This window comes from Lepus europaeus, chromosome 12, assembly GCF_033115175.1.
Source record: "Lepus europaeus isolate LE1 chromosome 12, mLepTim1.pri, whole genome shotgun sequence".
Taxonomy (NCBI): Eukaryota; Metazoa; Chordata; class Mammalia; order Lagomorpha; family Leporidae; genus Lepus; species Lepus europaeus.
In genome coordinates, this window is record NC_084838.1 from 68046960 (window position 1) to 68072638 (window position 25679).

Below are 25679 nucleotides of genomic sequence, written 5' to 3' on the forward strand. Positions count from 1 at the left end.
ATCCCACCCTCCTCCCGAGGACTCCACCATACACACAAGGATCTATAGTACGAGGTGCTGTGTGAACAAAGGCGACAGCCAGGGAGGTGGGAACTCTACATGTCCACACCTCACCTTCCTATGACATCAGCTGTGTCAAAGGCTTTCTCCTCTTCGGATTAATCACAATTCCTCATGCCTCCTCTCCAGGTTAAACCATTCTCTAGACCAGATGACAAAGGAAGAAGCCAGAAATGTTTGTGGGACTCACTGACACTGGCATTGTCAATTTGATGCTAGCTGGCCTCTTACAGTGGGTCAGGCTATCCAACCAAGCAGGAGGATGGAACTTTAGTCTTGGTCCCTTCCCCTCTTTTTTTTTTTTTTTTTTTTTGTGTGTGTGTGTGTGTGTCACAGGCAGAGTTAGAGAGAGAGAGAGAGAGAGAGAGAGAGAGAGAGAGAGAAAGGTCTTCCTTTTTTCGTTGGTTCACCCCCCAAGTGGCCACTATGGCTGGCGTGTTGCAGTTGGCGCACTGCGCCGATCCGAAGCCAGGAGCCAGGTGCTTCCTCCTGGTCTCCCATGCTGGTGCAGGGCCCAAGGACCTGGGCCATCCTCCACTGCAATCCCAGGCCACAGCAGAGAGCTAGACTGGAAAAGGAGCAACCGGGACAGAATCTGCTGCCCCGACCAGGACTAGAACCCAGGGTGCCGGTGCCGCAGGCGGAGAATCAGCCTAATGAGCTGCGGCGCCGGCCTTCCCCTAACTTGGCAGTGTTCTTGAAGGATCCTCCAAAGATCCCAGGGTTGAAGCTCCAATCATACTGAGAGCATGAGATGTACAAGCTGCTCAAACAGAGAAATTTATTAGAGGTTCTGGTAATTCCTCTTAGATCCTTCTTTCAGTAATGCGTCCTTTTTTTTAAAGGTATTGAACCTACATGACTGGAAAGTATTAAGGAAACGGGGCTGGCGCTGTGGTGCAGCAGGTTAAAGCCCCGGCCTGCACCCTTGGCATCCCATATGGGTGCCAATTGAGTCCTGGCTGCTCCTTTTCTGATGCAGCTCTCTGCTATGGCCTGGGAAAGCAGCAGAAAATGGCCCAAGTCCTTGGGTCCCTGCGCCCACATAGGAGATCTGGAAGAAGCTCCTACTTCCTGGCTTCTGATAGGCTCAGCTCAGCTGCGGCCATTATGGCCATTTAAGGAGTGAACGAGTGGATGGAAGACGTTTGTCTCTGTCTCTCCCACTCACCGTCTATAGCTCTACCTCCCAAATAAATAAATAAATAAAATATTTTAAAAAGTATTAATGCAAGTCTTATGCTTAAGAAAACTCTGACTAATGAGTTGACCAAAAATTAGTGGTTGCTAACACTAACAGTATCACTCCCACCAGAGCCACAGACTCCACCTACATATTTATCCTGTGCTAGGCACCACACTAACTGCTTTATACTTTGCATTTCAAGAATCTCAGTAATAATCCCATTATCCTTTGGCATCTTTTGAAGGTTTGATGTTAGGGTACCCCTGCCCTACCCCTCCGGACACCAAAATGAGCAAATACCCAAGTTCCTTATATTAAGTAACTGCACATACCTGTACAGACCTGTACACACCCTTCTGTATACTTTAAATTGTCTCTGGAATATTTGTAATACATAACACAAGGAAATAATATGTAAATAGTTATTACTCTGATCTAGGGAATAATGACAAAGGAGAAATATGTACATGTACAGTACACATGTAACTCTTTGTGAGTATTTTCTATCCACAATTAGTTGGATCCACAGATGTAAAACCTGGGACACAAAGGGTTGACTGCATGTATTGTTATCTCCATTATATGGACAAGGGAACTGGTGTTAACTGCCTTGCCCAGGGTCACAGAGTTAGCTAGCAGAGGAAAAATGTACACAAGATCTTTTTGCCACTTCGGCAGCTCTTCCTTCCTTGGGGGAGAGCCAATACCAGTGCTGATGAATGTCCAGAGCTAGCTGCATCCTCCTGCAGTTTTTCTCTTCAGACACTAACACAAAAGCTCCCCAGGACTGTGAATCCACATACTCCAACAAGGGGAAAACAATTCCATTTATACAGGGCTGATTCCTCCCCACCCCCACATTTTATAGTGGTTGGCAGGGGCTAGAATGCATGAGGGGAATAAAATATTTTATTGTATCAATAAAAATTTATGTTGCAAAACGAAGACAGACAGGCTTGAGGTGAATTTCTCCATAGTGGTTTCTAAAAATAAACATCAGTTCCAAAAGCTAAAAAAGGAAATATGAAAGGAAAGATACAGATAAACGCTGAGGGGAGAGAAGACGGTCCTGTGGTTCCAGGCCATGCCAGGCCAGGCCAGGCCACGTATCTACAGTCCCCACCCTGCCCTGCAGTGCCTTCTTTACCTGGGTCTGTCACACTGAAGGGTAGTGCTTCTGAGGTCTACAGTCAGGGTGCCTGCCTGGAGTCTGAAAAGACGTGTTTCCTTAATGATAAAAGGGGATACTGGGCAGGCTTTTGGCATAGAAACTAAGGCACTGCTTGGAACGCTTACATCCCATATTAGACAGCCTAGGCTCAAAAGCTGGCTCTGCTTCTGATTACAGCTTCCTGCTAATGTACACCATGGGAGGCAGCAGTGATGTTTCAAGTACTCGGGTCTTTGCCACCCATATTGGATTGAGTTCTCGCCTCATGGCTCCTGGCTTTAGCCTGGCCCAGCCATGACTATTGCCAGCTTTGGAGTGTGAACCAGAGGATGGGAGATCTCTTTCCATATGTCTCTATGTGTCTCCCTCTCTCTCTCTGTTCAAATGAATAAAATAAATAAAATTGAGATACTGATGCTACCTTGCAGAGCTACTGGGAGAACTAGAGCTAATACCTAATTAAAGAAAAGAAGAATAGAAAAGTAAGGCAGTTGCTGAGTTTTGAGTGAACTGGGATTGGATATAATTTCTATCAAAAGGGAACACCCAGAGGATGGTAGGGAGGGGACAAAATCCTCAGAAGAAAGAGATCTTTGGGATTAAAAACAGTGAAGCCAAGACTGAGAAGCCAAGGACATAGACTTTGGGACAAGGGATGTTAAAAATGAGCAACTTAAATAGCACACAGAACTGCAAAGGATGAGCATATATGTAATCCTCATGTAAATCTAAACACCAAGGCAAGGCAGTGGGGCAAGTGTCAGCATCCCCTAAAAAGGAGCAAGATGATTCGCCCCAGGGCACACAGCTAATAACTAGATGGGGAGGAGGGAGTTATTCACTCAACACAGCATTTTTGAGCATTGCTTTTTTGCATTTCTTGTATATCTGGAACAATGGGATGAGTAGTGAGTAAAACAGATGTGGCTCTTTAGTGGAAAACACAGCCATTAATTTTTTAAAATAAAAGGTTTTAAATAAGTTTACAAACTTCTCCATAAGGGAACTATAGCATAGGGCAGAAGTATTTAACACTATATGGTCATTATATCACAGAGACCTTCAAGAAGCCTCAAGAGAGGAGATCTAAAATGAAATACTGACAAAGCAATCTGAAAGGATCCAGATAAGGGAAATCGGAGCAAAAGAGCAAGGATACAAGGAGTTCTCAGAGGAGTTTATATCTTTTTAAGAAATAACTTTTTTTCTGATTATAAAACTAAAACCTGCTCATATGGAAACTATAAGGTGATAAAGTTGAAAATCATAATCACCTATGATTACATTCTCTAAAGATAATCAGTAACATTTTAATGTATTTTCTTTGAGGATTTTTCCTTTGCATATTTATATTTTTCTACATAATTGGGATCATTCAGTATATACAATTTTGCACCTGACTTTTTCCATGTATTATACTGTGCCACTAAATACCCTTTGAAACTGTGATTTTTAATACCTGCATAAATAATTCATTTAACCTTCCTTCTAGCGGCACTGGTGAGTGCTTAGTGTCCAGGTCAGAGAAACAAAGAGTTGTCCAGCTGCGGATTGCACTTAGGGCAGGATGTTCTCACACCCGAGGGCGACATTCTCAGTGGGACACTGTGTAAGAAAGAGCATTCTGCAACCACTGTGTTTATTAGAGCATTCATTCCTTCTCCTGACCGGGGAATGAGGTCTGTTTTGTTTAGACTTGCAAGGATTTAGGAGAATGGACCTGAAAGCTCCCTAAAAAATATGCAATAGAGAATGGGATTATTCAATTTCGCTCTAAGAGTCAAGGACCAGAACCAGCTGTTGGGTGTTTCTAAGAACCACCATTCATATTCTACGTAAAATAACGAATGCCTCCTAACACTTACATAAAAAGTTAACAGTGAGCAGTGTTCTAGAATGGGCCTGAAGACCATTCACCAGGGCAATGGTAGGGCAGACTTCATGCCGTAGGGGGAAGTTCAAGGGAGTCGCAGATCAGGGTCAGTGGAAGGGAAAGCAGCATTAAGAGCCAACATGGGAGAGGAATGTACACTACCATTTTAGTTTGTCTTACCTATATAACAACCCTGAACTTAGCCATGGTGACTCAGAATTTCTAGCCAAGGCCCTCTGGTTCAAGAATCTCTCATTTAGTGGCAGGAGAGGACTTATTGACAGTATGCGCAAAGCTGTGACTACTAGTCTTGAACTTCTCAAGTGCTACTCTAGTGCCCGTCTTCCTTCACCAAAGCCCTTGGAACACAGTGTGGAAAAGAACAGCGAGAAAAATAAGACATACACATTGGTTGTATTTTCCCGTGATCTAACTGCAGCTGCTCTCTGGCTCCATTCCTTGAGCTCTTTATAACGTCAACTTCCTCTATGGTTAAACAAATGGAGCACCCTTTCCCTCAACACCCCAGGGAGCCCTGTTTGATATAGCACCACCTTGGTGTTGGGTGGGCCCACAGAAGGCCTGTGTTAGCGTAATCAACCCAATGACATGCAAACAGGTAAAGCAAAAAGCAGAGGAAAGGATGAAACAGACAGGTGTATGGGTCTCACCATACTGCTGTGCAAAAAGGCTTTTATCAAATTTCCGTGGTAAAATGGACAACTGCAAAAAGATTACAAGCTATGTAAAAATGTCAAGAATTAATACTCCTGAACTGACACCTAAGAAAAACTGCTAGCCACCAAACAATAGTGCAACACTCCAATAACACTCTGTGTGCTTAAACAACTGATGTGCAGCTCTCCACCCCGCCCCCACAAGCTGTTCACAAAGGGCTCCCTCCCTCACACTGACCACGCAAGTAGTCATCAAGGCTGGGAATCCAGAAAGCAGAGTGCATGTGTGCAAAGGAGTGGACAACTCGGCTGAGCCTACATTCCCATGCTTACAGTCAGAGAAGACTACGGTCACTCACTGGTTTTCTCTCCTGCCAGGATAGGCAGAGACCTGAGAGTTCCTGCAGGCCAATGTCCCAATTTTAAAGGAGAAGGACTGAAAAAATGAAAATGTCTTGGACAAAATGATAACTCACCAAGACCTGGATTTAAATAATTTGGGTTTTCATGGCCAAGCAGTGTGAAGTTTAGAACAAATGAGGAACACCTGGAAAGGATTTTTAATAGGAGATTAAAAAGGAGAGTCAGGAAGGGTGAAGACAAACTAGAGATTTTATGAGAATGGGAGTTGTTGAAAACTGTCAGCTTGAATAAAGTGAAAATTCAGAAGGAGGCGTCCTGAGTGTATGTGTACAAAGAAAATAACCCAGAATGTCCTCAAGGCTGCAAATGTGTTCCCGAGCACAGCAAAAAATGAGAGCAACTCCATTCTATAAATATTTTCCATGAAAGCTACTGCTTCAACTCTTAGTTCAACATGTCCTTCCTTTCAGATTAAATGCAAATGAATAGGGGCCAGCACTGTGGCACAGCTGGTAAAGCTGCTGTCTGTGACACTGGCATCCCATAAGGGCTCCGGTTTGTGTCCTGGCTGTTCCACTTCGATCCAGCTCCCTGCTAACAGACTGGGAAAAGCAGAGGAACATGGCCCAAGTGTTTGGGCTCCTGCCACCCAGGTGGGAGATCTGGAAGAAGCTTCTGGCTCCTGGGTTTGCCCTTGCCCAGCACTGTCCATCGCAGCCATGCGAGAAGTGAACCAGCAGATGGATATCTCCTGTCTTTCCCTCTCTCTAACTCTGACTTACAACAGATGTCTATGGAGAACAGGACGAGTGTAATTATTACCAGTATATCTCCAAGAGAGACTAGTCTGGCATAAGTGCTAGACAGATAAATAGGATGGGTGAGGAGAGGATAACACATCAATCTATAATTCAACACTTTTACCCTTTAAGGGAACTCAGAATTTCCCCAAATGATTCTTATGTTGTCAAAAAGCTGCCAAATCAAAATAATCTTAAAGTGAAATTGAAGAGAATTTTGGTGTTTGTAGAGTCTTACAAAATGAGAATGAAAATGATATGTAGATAACACACCATTGTGAGATTTATCCAAACAAGAGCTTTTAATCCACAAAGGCTTAAAACCACATGAAAGGAGGGCGGTGAATTCAGCTTTACTGATGCTCTCAGGCCTGAAATGCCTGGTTCAGAATTACACTGAGGACATGGCATGCCCTTTTTCTGATAGGTAATGAACCTCTGAAGTGGGAATGTCTCTGTTCTTTTCATACTGTATATTAGTCTTTATTTGAAGCCTGATTCTTGCTAATACTGACATGCTTAATGAACAGTGAGTAGTCAATTAATTTTTCTGTTAATTTTTTTCAATCTACCAAAAAGGTAACAGGTTTGTTAGCATCCTTAGTTGTTTTCTATGAAACAGACACCAATAGTTCTGAACAAAGGAAGATTTGCATATCCTGGAAACTGGGAACCAAAACACGCCAAAGGGAGAGGTTCGAGGACATGGGAGCACCCAAAAATAAAAAGGGGAGGAGGCAATTCCAGAACTAGAATAGCTGAAACTGGCTTTTTAGGTTAAATTGGGAGGAGAGACAGCAGCATTTTAGGGATAAAAAGATGAGACAGAGGAAGACAAAGGGTAAAGGAGATGCACCTGCCAGCAAACAGCTTTACATTTTTACCTGTATTATTTATTTGAGAAGCAGAGAGATAAACAAACAGCACTCCCATCTGCTGGTTCACTCCCCAAATGCCAGGACTAAGCCAGGAACATGGAACTCAATTCATCTCTCATGAGGGTGGCAGAGACCCAACTTGAACCATCACCTGCTGCATTACAGAGTGCACATTAGCAGGAAGATGGTGAAACAGATCAGTAGTGAGGAGGGACGCAAACACAGGCACTCTCACGTGGGATTAAGGCATCCCATGGAGCATTTTAACTGCTAGTCCAGACGTCCACTGCAACCCCAACCCTGCAAATAACTACAATAACATTAACAACTCACAGGATGTGACTCCTAGCTTTTATCATGCAAATATGATGCCAAGTGCATTCAAATAAATATTTGTGTGTACACGCACTGACACACACAAAGCTTATAAACATATTTTTGAATCCTGGGAGGACATACAAGAAACAGGCAGAGCTGGGATTTCCAGATGCAGGTGGTACAGGAACTCGTACTTTTTGTCTTATATCCTTCTCTATCTCTAGAAGTTTAAGCCAATCATGGGCACATTATGCAACCAGTTGTATATACATGATTATTAATTATTAGCTGCTAATTCTTATTACTACTCCTAACCAGACACATTTGTCTACCAAAGTCTTTCCCTCTAAAAATGCTCAGCCTCAAAAATGAGGAATGTTCTAGACTCTGTATAGTCATACAGTCCACCTCCTTCAGAAAAAATGAAGGCTCTTCTCAGCAAATGTATTAACCTCTACATTGTTTCATGAGGAGGGAACCCTGGAGGTAGTGAGCCACTGAACAGAAAGAGAAAGTCAAAGTTCAGGGGAGAGCACTCAGGTGACAAGTGCAGAGAATGGGAGAGAGAAATAACATCAAATAAATAAGTGCTGAGGAAAGTCAGGGATTAAGGAAGATTACAATGAGCTATATATAGTAAGACCAGGTCTAAGTATGTGTGCTAACACTGAAGGAAAATCTGTGTATTGAAATAGATTTAAAAACTGTAAATAAAATTTCTCATATCATATAAAAATAATTTCAGAATTCCTTGATTATGTAGGAGACTAGTAAGAAGGAGCAGTAAAATTACAGGGTCTAGTGTACCCATTTGGAGACTGGTATAAAATACACATCTTATATTCTTATAGGATCTCAGCCAGTGTCAATGGCATTCACGTCACACCCTTCAGTAGTTCTCTTTAATTCCTGTTTTCACAGGGCTTTCGGTGTTGGCTGCTTAGAATATAAAGACAAAGCCTGCTTTTTTGTGTGTCGTTTTCTTTCATGCTATACATCAAACAAGATGATTTAAAATAATCTATTTTATCTGCTACTCCAAAAGAAAAAGATTGCTAAAATGCTACTTGAGATGCCCGTATCTCAAAGTGCCTGGGTTCAAGTCCCTGTTCCACTTCTCATTCTAAATTCCTGCATGGAAGGCACTCAACTACTTGGGTCCTCACCACTCACTTGGGAGACCTGGCTGTTGCAGTCACTTAAGGGAGAAAAACAGCAGACAGAAGCTCTATTTCTCTCTTTCAAATAAATAGAATCTTAAAAAGAAATTAAAAGATAATATAATAGACAAAGGAATCACTAGGTCAGATTTTCCTTTATTAAAGGCACAAAAGGGCAAATATCATACATCTCCAGAAATAATAACCTATAAATATATCCTTTATCTATACTACTAGAAATATAATTTTAATCACCCCTTCCTTTTTGCTGAGTTATTAGCCATGAATCTATAAAAGGCAATCTTTTTCAGGCAGAGATCACATTAGCTTTCAATACTGGTGGAAAGCCCTAATTTGATCTGAAAAAGGCATCTATGAAATCACTCAAAACATTGTACTACCATGAAATTTAGATGTTAAACAATGTACAATTATAAAGTTCTTGAATTTCACTGGATCTAAAACTTCTAGAGATTGCAGTCATATCCTCCAATTTATAGAAGGCAAGAAATTAGATGGTACAGGGACACTGATTTTTGGAAACACACATAACCAACAAAGAACAGAGCGAATCCACAGCTTCTTTTCATTCAATACTTAGCCTAGAACACCCTGACTACAGGAAACAGTTAGAAATTGAAAACAAAAAAACAAAAAATAAAAAACAAAACAAACAAAAAAAACACCATGGCCGGCACGGCAGCTCAATAGGCTAATCCTCTACCTTGCGGCGCTGGCACACTGGGTTCTAGTCCCAGTTGGGGCGCCGGATTCTGTCCCGGTTGCCCCTCTTCCAGGCCAGCTCTCTGCTGTGGCCAGGTAGTGCAGTGGAGGATGGCCCAAGTGCTTGGGCCCTGCACCCCATGGGAGACCAGGAGAAGCACCTGGTCCTGCCTTCGGATCAGCCGCAGCGCACTGGCCGCGGCGGCCATTGGAGGGTGAACCAACGGCAAAGGAAGACCTTTCTCTCTGTCTCTCTCTCTCACTGTCCACTCTGCCTGTCCAAAAAAAAAAAAAAAAAAAAAGATTCACTGCATCCTCTCTCCATACTTCCCTAATCACTACTCTCCTCCCTTTGCCCACATACTCTGACCTAAAAATATAATTTACTTCAAAATACAAAAGGCAAAATTGAAAACTAGTTTTCCCTTACCCATGAAAATCAGGTAACTTCGTTCAAAATAAGTGCAAAAAGTAAATACTAAAATGAAGGCACTTTTGTTCAGAGTGGACAGTAGGGACCAATGCTGGATAGATCAATAAAGTAATAATCTAAGCTCATGTTATTACCAGAATAATTTAAACCCCATGGTCAAGTAGGGATATAAGCTCACATTGATTTATGGCCCCCATATCTTCAGGGATGCATCACCAATTTCTATGCTATAACCTGATGTGTTAGCACCTGGGATTGGATAGCGGTGAAAGATAATGTAAAATGGCTTGTACACAGGCAGCTCCCGGTTGACTATTCACCTCAGGAAGCTCTTGCTGTGAGCTATATATTTCAGAAATTGTATGCGGAAAGCTATGCTTATAAATGTGCCACAGGAAGGGTCAATGCTGGAAAATTGCAAGCATTTACAAAACATGCATGTAGCGACCTGATTACAACACACTCAGGGTTATAGTATCTAGGTTTCAGATCAAAGTGAAGTTAGAGCCTGGAAAGATTTAAAATTCTGAAACCTGCACCATAGACAGCCAGTGTTCCATTTTAATGTAAAGAGAAAGAGAACAGTCAGTAATGCATGCTGACATTCTGCTATTATGAGGTGAAGGGACAGTGACATCTGCCCATGTATTTATTAAGAGGAATAAGGAATTTTCATTATGCTTGTATTTTCTATTATACGGAAGTTGACTGAGGTCTACGCTGAGATTTAGAAATGTTGTCACTGAAATTCAGCTTCTTGCTAAATATTCATGGGGGAGCCAAAGACCACTGCTGCTGCTCCCAACAGTCCTGCTCTTGGCCGGCAGCTGCATTAACACCGTGGGTCCCTCGGCCCTCTCTCATGACAGATTTCTCACTCTCATGGCAATGGGGCAGTAAATAACAATTCACTTCACCCAAAACAGTAGTTTCAATTTTTTTTTTTTTCTTTTCAGATCTAGAGATCTTCTTGTTGAAAGAAATCTCACATGGAAGCTAAAACACTGAAGGCTGAAGGATTCCCAGGAACTACTTGCTGGAGCACAGCTTTGCTCTAAGGACTAAATAATCTTTGCCTGGAAAGGATATGAAACTTAAATATGAACTGGAATTCAAATTTAAAAGCAATATTTGATGGTGACTACAAAATTAAAAGCAAACAACAGACTGTCTATTGTTTACAGATTTAATGCCCAAGAGTGATGGCTATTGATAATAATTTATTTAGTCTTTAAATCAACAACCATTTAATATCTGCTTAGTGTAGGTAAGGCCCCATATTGTGAACAAATTATGTAACTGTACTTCAAACAGACATGGCTCTGTTTTCAAAAAGCACAAAATTTAGTGGATACCAACTAGGATAAGAACTATGACAGAAAATTCAACTTAAAATGGAAAATTGGAAGTTTAATTTCTTTGTAAGCACCTTTTCATTAATTTCTGCTCCACTGATACTGAAACATTTTTCTTTCATTTTTTCTTCCCTTCTTGTTTTGAAAAGCAAAACATGTTCCAGTTTGAATGATGACCATGCAAATTTTCATTTTAAAATTACAAAAAAATTTAACTCTAATTACATTCACCATGTAATAGCAGAAGGAGTCACTGTTTCATCTGATATTTCTTATTCCTGCCTCTCTAAAGTACAGAAATTCTAACATTGAGATCAAAGTTTGAAGACTTATCACACACATTTCCAAAGCAGTCAGGATACTAGATCTGAAAATAAGTTGTCCATTATGCTTTCTGCAAGCTCAGAATATTAAGAGAAAAAGCTTTTATGGATTTTTGCCTTTTGCTGTCCCATTTTGAGAAAGCACACAAGGAGCAGAAAGAAACCACATTTTTTTGAGGATGTCTATGTGTGAAGTGCTGCACTATGAGGATAGGTATTCACTCAACTTTTATAACAAATAAACTAAGATGTACAATTTTAATTTATAAAGCTTAGCCTCTGACTTCATAGTATATACAAAAATTAATGCAACATGGATCAAAGAGTTTAATGTAAGATCTAAAACTATAGGACTTTCAGAAAAGAATATACAACAAAATCTTTTTTATTTTGTTAGGCAAAGATTTCTCAAGATATGATACCAAAACAGTGATACATAAATAATAAACTAATGCACTGGGGACTGATGAAAACTTAATTTACTCTTCAGATACTAATAAGAAAGTGAAAACTAGGAGAAAATATTTGTAAATCATGTATGTGCTAAAAGACTCATGTACAGACTATAAAACTACTGGAACTTTATAACACAGTTAATTAAGTTAAAAATATTTTACTGATCTGGGTAGGCTTTTCAACAAAGAAGATACATGAATGACTAATAAGTTCTTGAAAAGATGCTGAAAATCATCAGTAATTAGGGAAATACAAATTAAAAATGCTGAGATACCACTATACATTCATTATTCTCAAAAAGACAGTACAGATGTTGGTGAAGATGTGAAGAAACTATAACACAAACATTGCTGGTGGGACCACTTTTGAAAAAACAGTTTGATGGTTTCTTATAAAGCCAAACATACACTTATTATATAGCTCAGTAATCTCACTCCTAGGTATCTATCCAAGAGAAATGAAAACACATGTCTACACAAAGACTTGAAAGCAAATGTTCATGGCAGTATTATTCATGATAGACCAGAGCAGGAAACAATGCAAACGTCCATCAACTGGTAAATGGAAACACAAAATATTATTACAGTGGAGTGTTTTTCAGAGTGGGAGGGAAAAATTTAAGATATAAACAATAGAATATATAAAGAACTCTTATAAGTCTGTAATCCAACTCATCTCTCTCTTCTTCAATATGACTTCCTTAACTTTCACCTACCACACTATTTCCATCTATGAATGTACTGTTAATAACCTTTCAGAGTATCTTTTAGTGTAAAATCTTTCCGATCAGCTCCAGTTGGAGGAATGGGGATGTAAGTGGCATCAACAGGAAGCAGAATAACAAATGGACTGGATGAGATATGATTTCTAGAAGTTGTGGTGCCCCACTGACAAGAGCCATCTCTTGTCAACCTGGTATCTGCCACAGACAGGTCTGCATGGCCATTTGACTTGATAAGCCAAGGCACCTCAAAATCTAGGAGCCAACAGGGTTCCAAAAATTGGCAAGAATATCATAGAATAAAATGTTTCAGGGTATAAGCCTCTGAGTCTTCTAAACACATTTGGGTATCTTCTTTTGCCTCCATAACACCTGCATTCCAACAGCTATGCTTATGCATCTTTGACTCCCCCATGATGCCTAATACGGTATACTCAACATATAGCTCAGAAATGATGATGTCATTGGATAGTTTCAAACACAGAGTGTGATTTAGTTCATGGTAACTGTTACCCTTAGGTATAAGCTCTACACTGAGAAGAAATGATGAAGTCCTGGAAATTAATAACACTGCCCTCAAGTTCAAGATAGTTATTTTGATTTTGTTAGACTGAAAATAAGATGCTATACCTTGAGTCCCCTTGGAAAGAAAAGGATGGACGTGGGGGGAGAGGATTACAAGCCTGTGCCCTGGGAATAAGTTCCCAAAACCAATCACTTTGAGATAATTAGCAAAAGAGAAATAAGAGAAATACTGTCAAGTGGGAGAGATAAATATTTGATGAAAAACATAACTGACAGTGTATCTTCATGGCAACTAGTTAATCTCCTGTATGGGACAGCAGGGCAATGAGATATTTTTCTTCAGAAGATCATCAGCGCTAAACAGAAACTGTCACTATGACACCTACAGAACAGTGAGATACATACAATTTATAAAAGAGAAAGGGGGTACAGATGTAACTCAAGTAAGGGATCCAGCATTTCATTAGTATGTTCCAGGCTTTAATGCAAACAACAACAACAACAACAACAACAACAAAACAAAAACACAAAAATAAAACAAAACAAAACACACCAAGGGTTACATAAATGAGAAAAAAGTCCCATGGCCTGGAAAGTACTCACCCCTATACACCTGAGAGACAGCTCATAAAACTTATGAGATTGACTGGGGTCTCAGTGAAGGCCACAGCCTTCAGAGTTAGAGAATCAGATGAAAACTAATCTTAATTAGGAGCCGCTACCCAAAAACTGTGGGTTTAGTCTGCAGAGGTTTCACCAGATTCTACCTCTCTAAAGGGCCTTGAAGTTCTTTTGTTATTTTTTTAATAACCTCACAGGTGATATGGTAATATTTTTTCCCTTTGGTTGGTTAAAATTTTTACTTTCTTATCAACCTGATATAATCTGTGTTTATAATGGAACAGTAATGTGTTTTGTAGATGCAATACTGCTTCATTTAAAAAATATCTTTAAAAGATTTACATATTTATTTGAGAGGCAGGGGTGGTAGGTAGCTGGTTGACACAGATATTCCAAGTGCTAGTCACTCCACAAATGGCTACAATGGCCAGGGCTGGGTGAGGCTGAAGCCAGGAGCCTAGAACTCCATTCCAGCCTAGCTATATGGATGGCAGGGACCCAGGTGCATTAACAGGGGGCTGGACTGGAAGTGGAGCAGCCGGGACTCAAATTGGTACTCTGATATGGAATGCAAATATCACAAGCGGCCTATTAATCCACTGCCCCACAATAATGGCTTGTTTTTGAAAATGTGTGAAATACTTAGAAGAACCTGAACTACAAAATTAATGCCTGGTTTATTAAAGTTATGGGGATTAAGTTGTGGGATTTGTAAGAAATGTATATATTAAATTTATAATCACTTAAAATATTAATAGACTTCTGGTTATTTGAATGTAAAATGGTTAAGATTTAATCTGCCAAATTTATGTATTATATGAACTTAAGGAACAAATGAATTTGTTCTTATTTTATGAAAATTTATATAGTTACAAATAAATTTTCCAGCTGAATTTACAGTCTTAGAGAAGTAAATGTAAATTGAATATTCATTAAAATTAAATCGGTATTCATTTTCACATACAAAAGGTGTCCCATGGAGGAAAATATCAGCAGGAATTTGGTAAAGTCTTTCTTCTCAGTAACTTCCAGCTCCACAGTTGAGACACATAAGCAAGGGCACCACTCCAAGCGATTGACTGCACTACACGTATTCTTGCCATGTAAGAGACTGCAGGGTACTGAGCACTGAGAAGCTTCCGCACTAGGTTAACTGGATGTTGACTATGGCTCAAGGGAGACACAATGTCATCTACCATGGGTATTCTAAGACACCAGGAGTAGACTTCCTGAAAAACTGCTGCCAAAAAGTAGCAAGGCGGGCCGGTGCCGTGGCTCAATAGGCTAATCCTCCACCTGCAGCACCGGCACTCGGGGTTCTAGTCCTGGTTGGGGCACCGATCCTGTCCCGGTTGCCCCTCTTCCAGGCCAGCTCTCTGCTATGGCCTGGGAGTGCAGTGGAGGATGGCCCGAGTGCTTGGGCCCTGCACCCGCATGGGAGACCAGGAGAAGCACCTGGCTCCTGCCTTCGGATCAGTGTGGTGCGCCTACCGCGGCGGCCATTGGAGGGTGAACCAACGGCAAAGGAAGACCTTTCTCTCTGTGTCTCTCTCTCTGACTGTCCACTCTGTCAAAAAAAAAAAAAAAAAGTGTCAAAAAGTAGGAAGGCACCAAGCAATCTGGATCTAACTCTACCACCTTCTATTTTGGTAGATGCTTTTTGTTTGTTTGTTTTGTTTTGTTTGACAGGCAGAGTGGACAGTGAGAGAGAGAGACAGAGAGAAAGGTCTTCCTTTGCCACTGGTTCACCCTCCAATGGCTGCCGCGGCCAGCGTGCTGCGACCGGCACACCGCACTGATCCGAAGCCAGGAGCCAGGTGCTTCTCCTGGTCTCCCATGCGGGTGCAGGGCCCAAGCACTTGGGCCATCCTCCACTGCCTTCCTGGGCCATAGCAGAGAGCTGGCCTGGAAGAGGGGCCACCGGGATAGAATCCGGCGCCCCGACTGGGACTAGAACCCGGTGTGCCAGCGCCGCAAGGTGGAGGATTAGCCTAGTGAGCCACAGCACAGGCTGGTAGATGCTTTTTTATTATCTGGAAACTATTAGACCTGTGAAATGAGCAGGAGCTTAGTTTGGAGCAGGGGTTGTTATGAAAAGTCATTGAAACAACACTTTTAGCACTCAGAAGTAAAATCAAGAATGTAGAGAGCTAGATCACTGTAAAGTCTAAAAGATGCTAGGACTATTTTACAGCAAGTGAAACAATAAGCTGACCTGGGGAGATCCTTCCTCACAACCCACCCTGCACAGTGGCATGGCCTTTAGGTACCTTGGTCAGACATTCTAAAAAGTGATGCCAATGCAGAAGCAGTAGACCAGCCCCAACTTCAGCACTGCTCTCCACACACAGGCCATGTCCAAGGCGCATCTCCCCATCCACAGAGGCCATGACCCAGCTCAAGGTCAGCAGAGACAGCACCTCTCTTTAAGACAGCCCACGGAGGGCGCTGAGGTAGATCTCAACTTTCAACAAGGACGTCTCCTGCCGCCATGATTCCTGTGGTCAGTAGAGCCCCAGGCAGGCCCCCTCTAATCTAACTAGCAGGAACAAAGTGTTGAAGACACACATCTCCTAACTTCAAATTTCATCAAGACCAGAAAAGAGCAACATCAACTAGACAGGGAGGAAAAAGAAAAAAAAATAGTTTTACAGATTAAATATCCTTTAAAAATTAATTTTGTGCCTACTATGGGTAAGGCATTCAGTTCACACACTCCTTTCAACAATCCTTAAAGGTGGAAATTACAATTTCCTTTTTAGAGAGAGGAAAAAAAGGAGATTGGAGGGTTTAAGCTGATTGCCTAAAACTGAGAGGAAAAAAGAGTTCTCTAAGAACTTTAATTTGTATCTGGAGCCCTCAAAAACTAAAGGACATGGCTACTCATCCCCAGATAATTAAGAATATTATTTTCTTGCCGTCTTCACTTTTCAACAGAGGCTGAAAATTACATCCAGTCCTCATGGAAATTTCCGTGATGGACTCTTGCTGTCAACTTTCTAAATGATTATGTTTGTCTTCTCAAGCCCAGTGCTGCCCTTGAACAATCTACTACCTACCATCCTTCTATCTTGAGATGTGTTCAACGTTTGAATGAAAGGAAGCAATCATTACTCCAGTATCAATAGGGTTGTCTAAGGGTTTACGAAGAGGCTAAGAGGAAGCCCTAGAATTTCTATCCTCATGGAATTCTTTGGAGATGGACAACTTTCACTCCCATCAAAATATCCCATCATTTTACAGGTACATTGTTGAGGGAGAACTTTTGAACATTTTCTGGCTACCACATACATAAAGTACTTAAGTAGGAAAAGAAATTTTCTGGTGGTAAAAGAATGTTATTCTCTACTGCTCCAAATATTCTCCACTCACATAGTCCTAATGTAAGCATTTTAATGCCTACCAAATTTATTCTCAAACATGGATAGGCCAGCCTGTGCTAAAGGGTTCTCATTTGTTGGCTTTGTGAAATGATTTGTAATAATCAACTTTATAATAAATAAAGGAATATAACTTTCTTTATTAAAACATGAAGCTTCATAAGGAATGATTTTTATGTCATACATAAAAAATAAACAGTTTAGGATGGTATAAATTTAGGATATTCTAAATTTGATTTTTATAGCTAAAAAACCAACAACAGTACCTTACAACAGTTCTAGTTAACAAATTCCCAAGGTTTACAGAAACCAGTTCCTTGATACGCAGTAACACTGGCCACACACCACACTTCATGAATGCTTCTTCTCAGCAGCATTCACACCTGATACTCACATCGTGTGGGTTAGAATTTTTAGTCAGAGGAAAAAATCAAATCATTTCCTACCACCAGTTTCTGATGCCATAGGTATATGAGCTAATAAAAAAAAAAAAAAAAAAAAACTCAGATTTCTCCAAGGAATGTGAAATGTATTTAGTGCTTCCACCAAATAATTGCTTTGCCATGTCTCCAGAACACTGAAGACAGCAAAGGACTTGATTAGATTCGTTCATCTGTACTGATGAGATTTTCTTTAGGGAACAGGACAGGGTACACATTTAAAATAGTTCTGATGAACTATTCAGGAAAGTGAATAGGCAACCGACAGAATGGGAAAAAATATTTGCAAACTATGCTACAGATAACGGGTTGATAACCAGAATCTACAAAGAAATCAAAAAACTCCACAACAACAAAACAAACAACCGACTTAAGAGATGGGCCAAGGACCTCAATAGACATTTTTCAAAAGAGGAAATCCAAATGGCCAACAGGCACATGAAAAAATGTTCAAGATCACTAGCCATCAGGGAAATGCAAATCAAAACCACAATGAGGTTTCACCTCACCCTGGTTAGAATGGCTCACATTCAGAAATCTACCAAGAATAGATGCTGGAGAGGATGTGGGGAAAAAGGGACACTAACCCACTGTTGATGGGAATGCAAACTGGTTAAGCCACTATGGAAGTCAGTCTGGAGATTCCTCAGAAACCTGAACATAACCCTACCATACAACCCAGCCATCCCACTCCTTGGAATTTACCCAAAGGAAATTAAACTGGCAAACAAAACAGCCATCTGCACATTAATGTTTATTGCAGCTCAATTCACAATAGCTCAGACCTGGAACCAACCCAAATGCCCATCAACAGTAGACTGGTTAAAGAAATTATGGGACATGTACTCTATAGAATACTATACAGCAGTCAAAAACAATGAAACCCAGTCATTTGCAACAAGATGGAGGAATCTGGAAAACATCATGCTGAGTGAATTAAGCCAGTCCCAAAGGGACAAATATCATTTGTTTTCCCTGATCGGTGACAACTAACTGAGCACCCAAGGGGAAACCTGTTGAAGTGAAATGGAGACTATAAGAAACAATGACCTGATCAGCTCTTGCCCTGACTGTTGATGTACAATGTAATACTTTATCCTTTTTAGTATTTTTTGCTGTTGTTGTTCTAGCACTAGTGGTTGAACTCTGTAATTAAACATAATTATTCTTAGGAGTTTAAATTTTAACTGAAAAGTGATCCCTGTTAAATATAAGAGTGGGAATAAGAGAGGGAGGAGATGTACAATTTGGGACATGCTCAATCAGACTTGCCCCAAATGGTGGAGTTAGAAACGTGCCAGGGGATTCCAATTCAATCCCATCAAGGTGGTATGTACCAATGCCATCTCACTAGTCCAAGTGATCAACTTCAGTTCACAATTGATCACACTGATAGGTCTAAGAGTCAAAGGGATCACACAAACAAGACTAGTGTCTGCTAATACTAACTGATAGAATCAAAAAGGGAGAGAACGGTCCAACATGGGAAGCACGATACACAGCAGACTCATAGAATGGCAGATGTCCTAAACAGCACTCTGGCCTCAGAATCAGCCCTTAAGGCATTCAGATCTGGCTGAAGAGCCCATGAGAGTATTTTAGGCATGGAAAGCCAAGACACTCTGGAAAAAGAAAAAAAAAAAAAAAGAAGAAGAAGAAGAAGACCTAAATGAAAGATCTCTGCGAGTGAGATCCCAGTGGAAAGAATGGGGCCATCAAAGAAGGAGGTACCTTTCTCTGATGGGAGGAGAGAACTTCCACTTTGACTATGACCCTGTCGGAATAAGATCAAAGTCGGCAAACCCTAAAGGCTTCCATAGCCTTGGCAACTCATGACTAGAGCCTAGGGAGATTACTGACGCCATAAACAAGAGTGTCAAATTGTTAAGTCAACAACAGGAGTCACTGTGTACTTACATCTCATGTGGGATCTGTCCTTAATGTGTTGTCTAATGTGCAGTGATGCTATAACTAGTACTAAAACAGTATTTTTACACTTTGTGTTTCTGTGTGGGTGCAAACTGATGAAATCTTTACTTAGTATATACTGAATCGATCTTCTGTATATAAAGATAATTGAAAATGAAAAAAAAAAAAACAAAAACCAAAAACCTGGTGTTAAATTGGAAATTGTATAGAAAATTAATCAATTTTTAAAAAATAGCATGTAGGATCTCTGTCTTTAATGTGCTGTACACTGTTATTTAATGCTATAACTAGTACTCCAACAGTATTTTTTCACTTTGTGTTGCTATGTGGGGGCAAACTGTTGAAATCTTTACTTAATATATACCAAACTGATCTTCTGTATATAAAGAGAATTGAAAATGAATCTTGATGTGAATGGAAGGGAAGAGGGAGCGGGAAAGGGGAGGGTTGTGGGTGGGAGGGAAGTTATTGGGGGGGAAGCCATTGTAACCCTTAAGCTGTACTTTGGAAATTTATATTCATTAAATAAAAGTTAAAAAAAATAGTTCTGATGTAGATAAATATCAAAGTGGAACTGGGATAATCTTAGCAATTAGGGCTTGTGGCTTAAATAATGATTTGGGGTATAGCCTTTATATACATCATAGGAGGGTACCTCAGAAAGTTCATGAAAATTAAAAATAGTGGTACAAAAAAATTGAAATCCATGTACCATTTTTTCATTTATCCATTTTCCATGAACTTTTTGGAGACTCCTCATATATGGGAATAACTGTAATGTACATGTAAAACTACTTACAGCATACTTACCTATACATATATATTATATCATAAAATTTACATCAAATTCCTGCATCTCAAATTGAAGCACAGCTGACAAACTTTTATAAAGGCACTTAATAATGTAGCTTTCATTATTTTCAGCAAAAAACACATAGACTCCAACCCTTGTTAATACTTCAAATTTTAAAAACTCATTTTTTAAAGCCATGATTTTGCATTCTGGAATATCAGTAATAACCAGGACATGCGCACTGCTCACTAAGTGCATCTACAGAGTCCTGCAAGCCAACTAACACACACGGCTACTTGATAGAAAAGGAAAACGTACTCTGCCACTGAGTCAGAACTTCTAGCAGCACAGCTGGCATCTTGTCAAATTCTCAACCTAGAGTCCCAAGAGAGTATGTCTATGATGGTTAATTCCATGTCAACCTGAGTGGGACACAGTGTGCTATGAAAGGAGTCAGTCAGAACAGGAATGGCAGGGAGGCAGCGAGGACAAAGGGCCCCTTGGGTAGTGCGGAAAATCTTCTTAACCTAGCTGGGAAAATGGCCTAAGCTAGGAAGCAAGTTTGATAATGAAGGAGACAAAGAATTTCATTCGTTAGTCAGAAAAGCAGGCTCTGGATTCAAGGCTATGTACAAATAGAACTTCCTTTGTTCTATGAGAAATATTTGCAGTTTTACACAAATAAACCCCCAGCACCAAAAAGCATGGAACTCCCTTGCCCCTCCTGGCTTTATCCACAGGAGTTTTTTTATGATCCTTCCTTTCTAATAATTTTTTGTTTTTTGCTAAAATCACCTTCTCATGTGTTTATCTGCTTCATACTTCCTTGCACATACAGCAAGTTCCCCGGGGGGGGGGGGGGGGGAGGGTCACTTCAGCTGTTACAGGCAGATATATTTCGTCAAATCTTATTCTGGGTGTTTCTGGGTGACTTTAACCTTTAAACTGACCGACTGAGTAAGGCACATGACCCTCCCTAAATGTGGGTGGTCTTCATCCAATCAACCTAAAGGCCAGAATAGAACAAAAAGTTGCCCTCCCTTTATCAGAGTTCTGCCTGACTGCTTTCGAGCTTGGACATCCGTGTTCCCCTGCCTTGAGGCTCCCAACTGAAATATCAGCCCTTCCTGGGTCCTGGGCTTGTCAGCTGAGAATCATGGTGTAAAAAGAATCTTGAAATTCATGCATTTTTAAAAAACATGTACTTTCCATGAACTTTTCAATACTCCTCTATTTCCTATCAGTGTTGTTTCTCTGGAGAATCCTGCCAAGCACCATATTTTAAGGGAAATCACTTTCCCTTCAGAGTCACCAAAAAAGTAAGCCAAGGAAGCCTCATTCAGCACCGAGATGGCATGGAGGAAAGAAGCCACAACAGCTAACAAGTGGTGAGAATATTTAATGAATCCAAGATTCCGTTTCACCTCACAGCCTACTTGCACCCAGCTGGTCTGAAGCTTTCCTGGGATGTTTTTAACTTATACATTGAAAAAGAATGTCTGTGATCTTGAAACTTTTTTGAAATTCTCTAACTCTTTCCTCCTTTTACACCTTTCATTTCCTCTCTCTGAACCAGAATATAGATTTTATATGTGTGGGTATTGTGAGAACACAGGCACTAACATTTTAAAAACTGTTCAGAAGCACTATGCATTTAGATCAACAAGAATGGAAAAGAAAAAAGAAACCTCTTCATGGCTTGATTAATCTTGTGCTTTTGATAAGGACTCTGGATTTAGCTGAGCATTGTTTGTGAACATGTGGTCTCAGCTGCTTGCCGCGAGGGCAGGGTGAAGCACACACACAGAGGCATCAGTTGACTCAGATAAAGAAAGCATCCAAAATCATGTGAATGGTAATCTCTTTAGACACCTAAGCAGGACTTTCATCTTTTATCTGACCTCAGTTTCTTAACACTGGTGAAAGTCAAGGCTTTCAGCCTACTCTTTTTGTGCCTTTTCATGCCCTTGTACATCCTTTCTTTACCTGCTTTAAACATCCTTTCTTCGCAAAGTTTAGGAATGGAACTCCTGGGGTCAGATTACTTGTGACTGATAATGTTTCTGACAGTTATTTACTTCTTTGGGCCTCAGTTTCTTTGGCAGCACAATGTGGAAAATAATGGTGCCTAGTGTGTAGGGTTGTGAAGATGCACTCACGGGTCAAGTTCTGGCTTGTGGAGCCTGTATTAACGTTGGAATCCCTTATTCCTTCTTCCAAAGTCACCAAGGAAGTAGGTTGTTTGCAGTTCATGTGTAGAACCACATGGCCTCTCCTGTACTGAAAGCATCCATTTAGCAGCCTGCCACGCCCCCTGACTAAGCAGGGATTACATCTTCTTTGTCATCAGGGTAAAGTGTGGCCCATAGGAGGTAACCTATGTGGATTTAGGGCTTGAAGGGGCAACTGATTCTAACAAAGTGAGCATGTCATCCAAGGACTGCTGTTTGTGAATGGCAATGGCAATGAAGTGAAGTGAAGGTCTAGCTAGGTCCTGCTAAGAAACACAATGCACTGTTTCTGTATCTGAGAACGTTATAGGATTGCCAATTTGTTTCAATTCATTTGGTATATGATAATAAAAACCTTCCAAATGAGCTCACTATTGTTTACTTACTTGTCATTCTAAACAGACTAGAGAGGTAAGAAGAACAAAGCTGACTAAACCAATGTTTCTTCAACTCCACACGCCAGGATCCCACAAATATTTACAAGCAATCTCTTAATGGTTCCCCAAACTGACACACACCCCTGAAAGAAGCAATAACAGGATCAACCCCAGGTCCACTAACCTCAATCTCAGTTATAGGATTTTATTTCAGTATCAAATGCCAGCAGCACCTTAATCTTGAACTTTCAGAATGCTGAGAAGTAATTTCTCTTCTTTATAAATTGCCGAGTCTCAGGTATTCTGTTGTCACTACACAAATAGACTAAGATAGCATCTTACACTTTGTGGCCAAGTAACATTCATTATTCATAAAAGAATTTGGGGAAAGCAGTCTGCATTTACCTGGATACCATTCAGATGGTGAAAACTATGAATATCAATTGAAGTGAGCTACTAAAATAAGCCAAGGAAACTCTTCCAGGGTATTCAGCGAGGTTGGTTTAATGAAAACTACAGTAGGTCAGCAGCCACCTAAAGGAAACCACTTACCACAATATCCTCAGGAAACGTGTCTCTGCTGAAGGAACCATCATCAAACATGACCTCGTAGAAGGTCTGTGACGTCACAGCAATCACTCTGCAGCTGTAATACCGGGTGTTCCGATGCTTTGTGATAACCGTCTGACCCACGGTGATGGCCTTTTCAGACGCTTTCGATTTCTAAAATAAGAGACAGGAAAGAGGAAAAAAGAAGAAAGAGGAAAGGAAAATGACAGCAAAATGAAAGAAATGTTTATTTAGGAAACAATCACTATTGTAGTCCAAATATCTTTAAACTTAGGGTTGGAGAACAATTTCAAACTTAATGTACATTGTAAAAATACAATAAATACCAACAATACTCAAAGTACCCTTTGCCCAGGCCCATCTACTGCTGCCTAGTGCTATTATGAACATCTTACCATTTGCTTTAATGTTTACATATTTTTTATTGTACAGGTATATGTGTATATAAGAGAGACAGAAAAACATATGCACATGTGTGTATTATTCTGTTTCTCTTGAACAATTCATACGCTACCTTCATGATGGGATTTTTCCCCATTAAAAACTTCAGTGTTTATTTTCCAATAGGGATATTCCCTTACACAATCACAGCTCCAGTAAAGATACAAACTTTAGGAAACTGAACACTGGTGTGATGCTTTAATCTTCCAGCACTAGTTGGTCACTTGTTCCAATAATGACCTTTATGGTATGCTTCTTCCCTGTTCCCAAGCTCCCAAGTACAGGATCCAGTCTAGAGGCAAGGATTGTGTTTAGCTGTCAAATCTTTTTAGTTTCCTTTAATTTGGACCACTTCCACAAACCTTTTTTTTTGTTTTTTAACAGTAGTGATACTTTGGAAGGATAATTCCTTCCCTTCCTTCTTTGCAGAGAGTACTCTGTATATCCTTATAATTAGATTCAGGTTATATATTCTTGGCCAGAATCCCACAAAAATCACATGGATAATGTTTATGTCTTCAAGATGCTGTCTCTGGAAACACATGATTTTTATATCTTTCTCAATGGTGATATTGACCTTGATCCTGATAAAAGTGGTCCAATTTCTCCATTTCAATACTTTCTCTGACACTAAGCAATCCATGGGAGACATTTTATCAATATGCAAATATCCTATTCGTCATACATCTGTTTAGATTTAGCATCCACTGATGAGTCCTCCTCGGTTCTTACCACAATGGTGTTATACACTGATTTTTCCTGCTCCAAAACTCCTTCCACCTTTACTAATTGGCAATTGGCATTTGTTAAGTTGGAGACTCCCATATCTTTCCATATGCATGCATCCATCACCTTCTATCAGTATAGGTTGATAATTTCCCCTCCCCAATTCTTTATAATTCATTCTGTGATGTTTTATTTCTCAAATTGTCCCAGATTTGGCCAAAAGCAGATCCTTCATGCTGGTTCTGAAGACATCTTTTTAAAAAAAATTTTTTAAAAAGCAGTTCTTTATTATCTGGCCTAACAAAATGTTCTAAGATCATCTTGGCTCATCTGCAAAATCAGCCATTCCAGCAGTGTAGTTCTTTTTAAAGCAGACAGACAGATGCAGTTCTCTATGGCTATGGATGGAGAGCAGGCTGATGAAGCTTACTGCTACAGGCTGGTTAGGAGATGATGGCCTGGCACAAAGATCTAAGGAAAGAACGTTCGTGATTTGGACAAAAGGGCAAACCCTTCCCAACAAACATCTTCCTAAGGGTCTCCTACTTGTAGAGCAAGCTCTGCCATTTGGTTCCCACATGCCTAGCACAACAGGACATTTTCCTCCTTAAGGACATATTCCCCAGTAATTGTTGGGTTAAAGTTAGTTATGTGACAATTTTGATATAGTACAAGACTAAGAAGTCTGTAGTATTTTAAAATGCACTATGGAGAAAGTAGAAATCTTTATATTTATACTTTTAAAGATTTATTTATATTTTTGAAAGAGTTACAGAGAGAAAGTGAGAAATAGAGGGGAGGAGGATCTTCCATCTACTACTTCACTCCCCAAGTTGGGACAACCACCAGGGCTGGGCAAGGCTGAAGCCAGGAGCTGGGAGCTTCATCTGTGTTTCCCACATGGGTGCAGGGGCCCAAGGACTTTGGCAATCTTCAACTAGTTTTTCCAGGCCATTAGCAGGGAGCTAGATTGGAAGTAGAACAGCCAGGACATGAACAAGCACCAATATGGGATGCTGGTGTTGCAGGTGGTGGCTTTACCTGCTATGCAAGAACACCAGCCTCTGAAGAAAACATCTTTAATAGCTAGATGGCAGAGTATACTATGTAGGCAAAAATAATTACCGGCTGGCACCGCAGCTCAATAGG

At 40.4% G+C, this 25679-nt stretch overlaps 1 protein-coding gene across 2 annotated transcripts in view; it reads right to left on the reverse strand.

Moving 5' to 3' along the window:
- KDM4C (lysine demethylase 4C) overlaps window positions 1–25679 on the reverse strand; it is a 363336-nt gene that overhangs the window by 18103 nt on the left and 319554 nt on the right. For both annotated transcript variants that reach the window (XM_062208268.1, XM_062208267.1), the window contains one exon: window positions 23346–23516. In XM_062208268.1, coding sequence (XP_062064252.1) covers window positions 23346–23516 — 171 coding nt within the window. The remainder of the gene's footprint in view (window positions 1–23345; window positions 23517–25679) is intronic.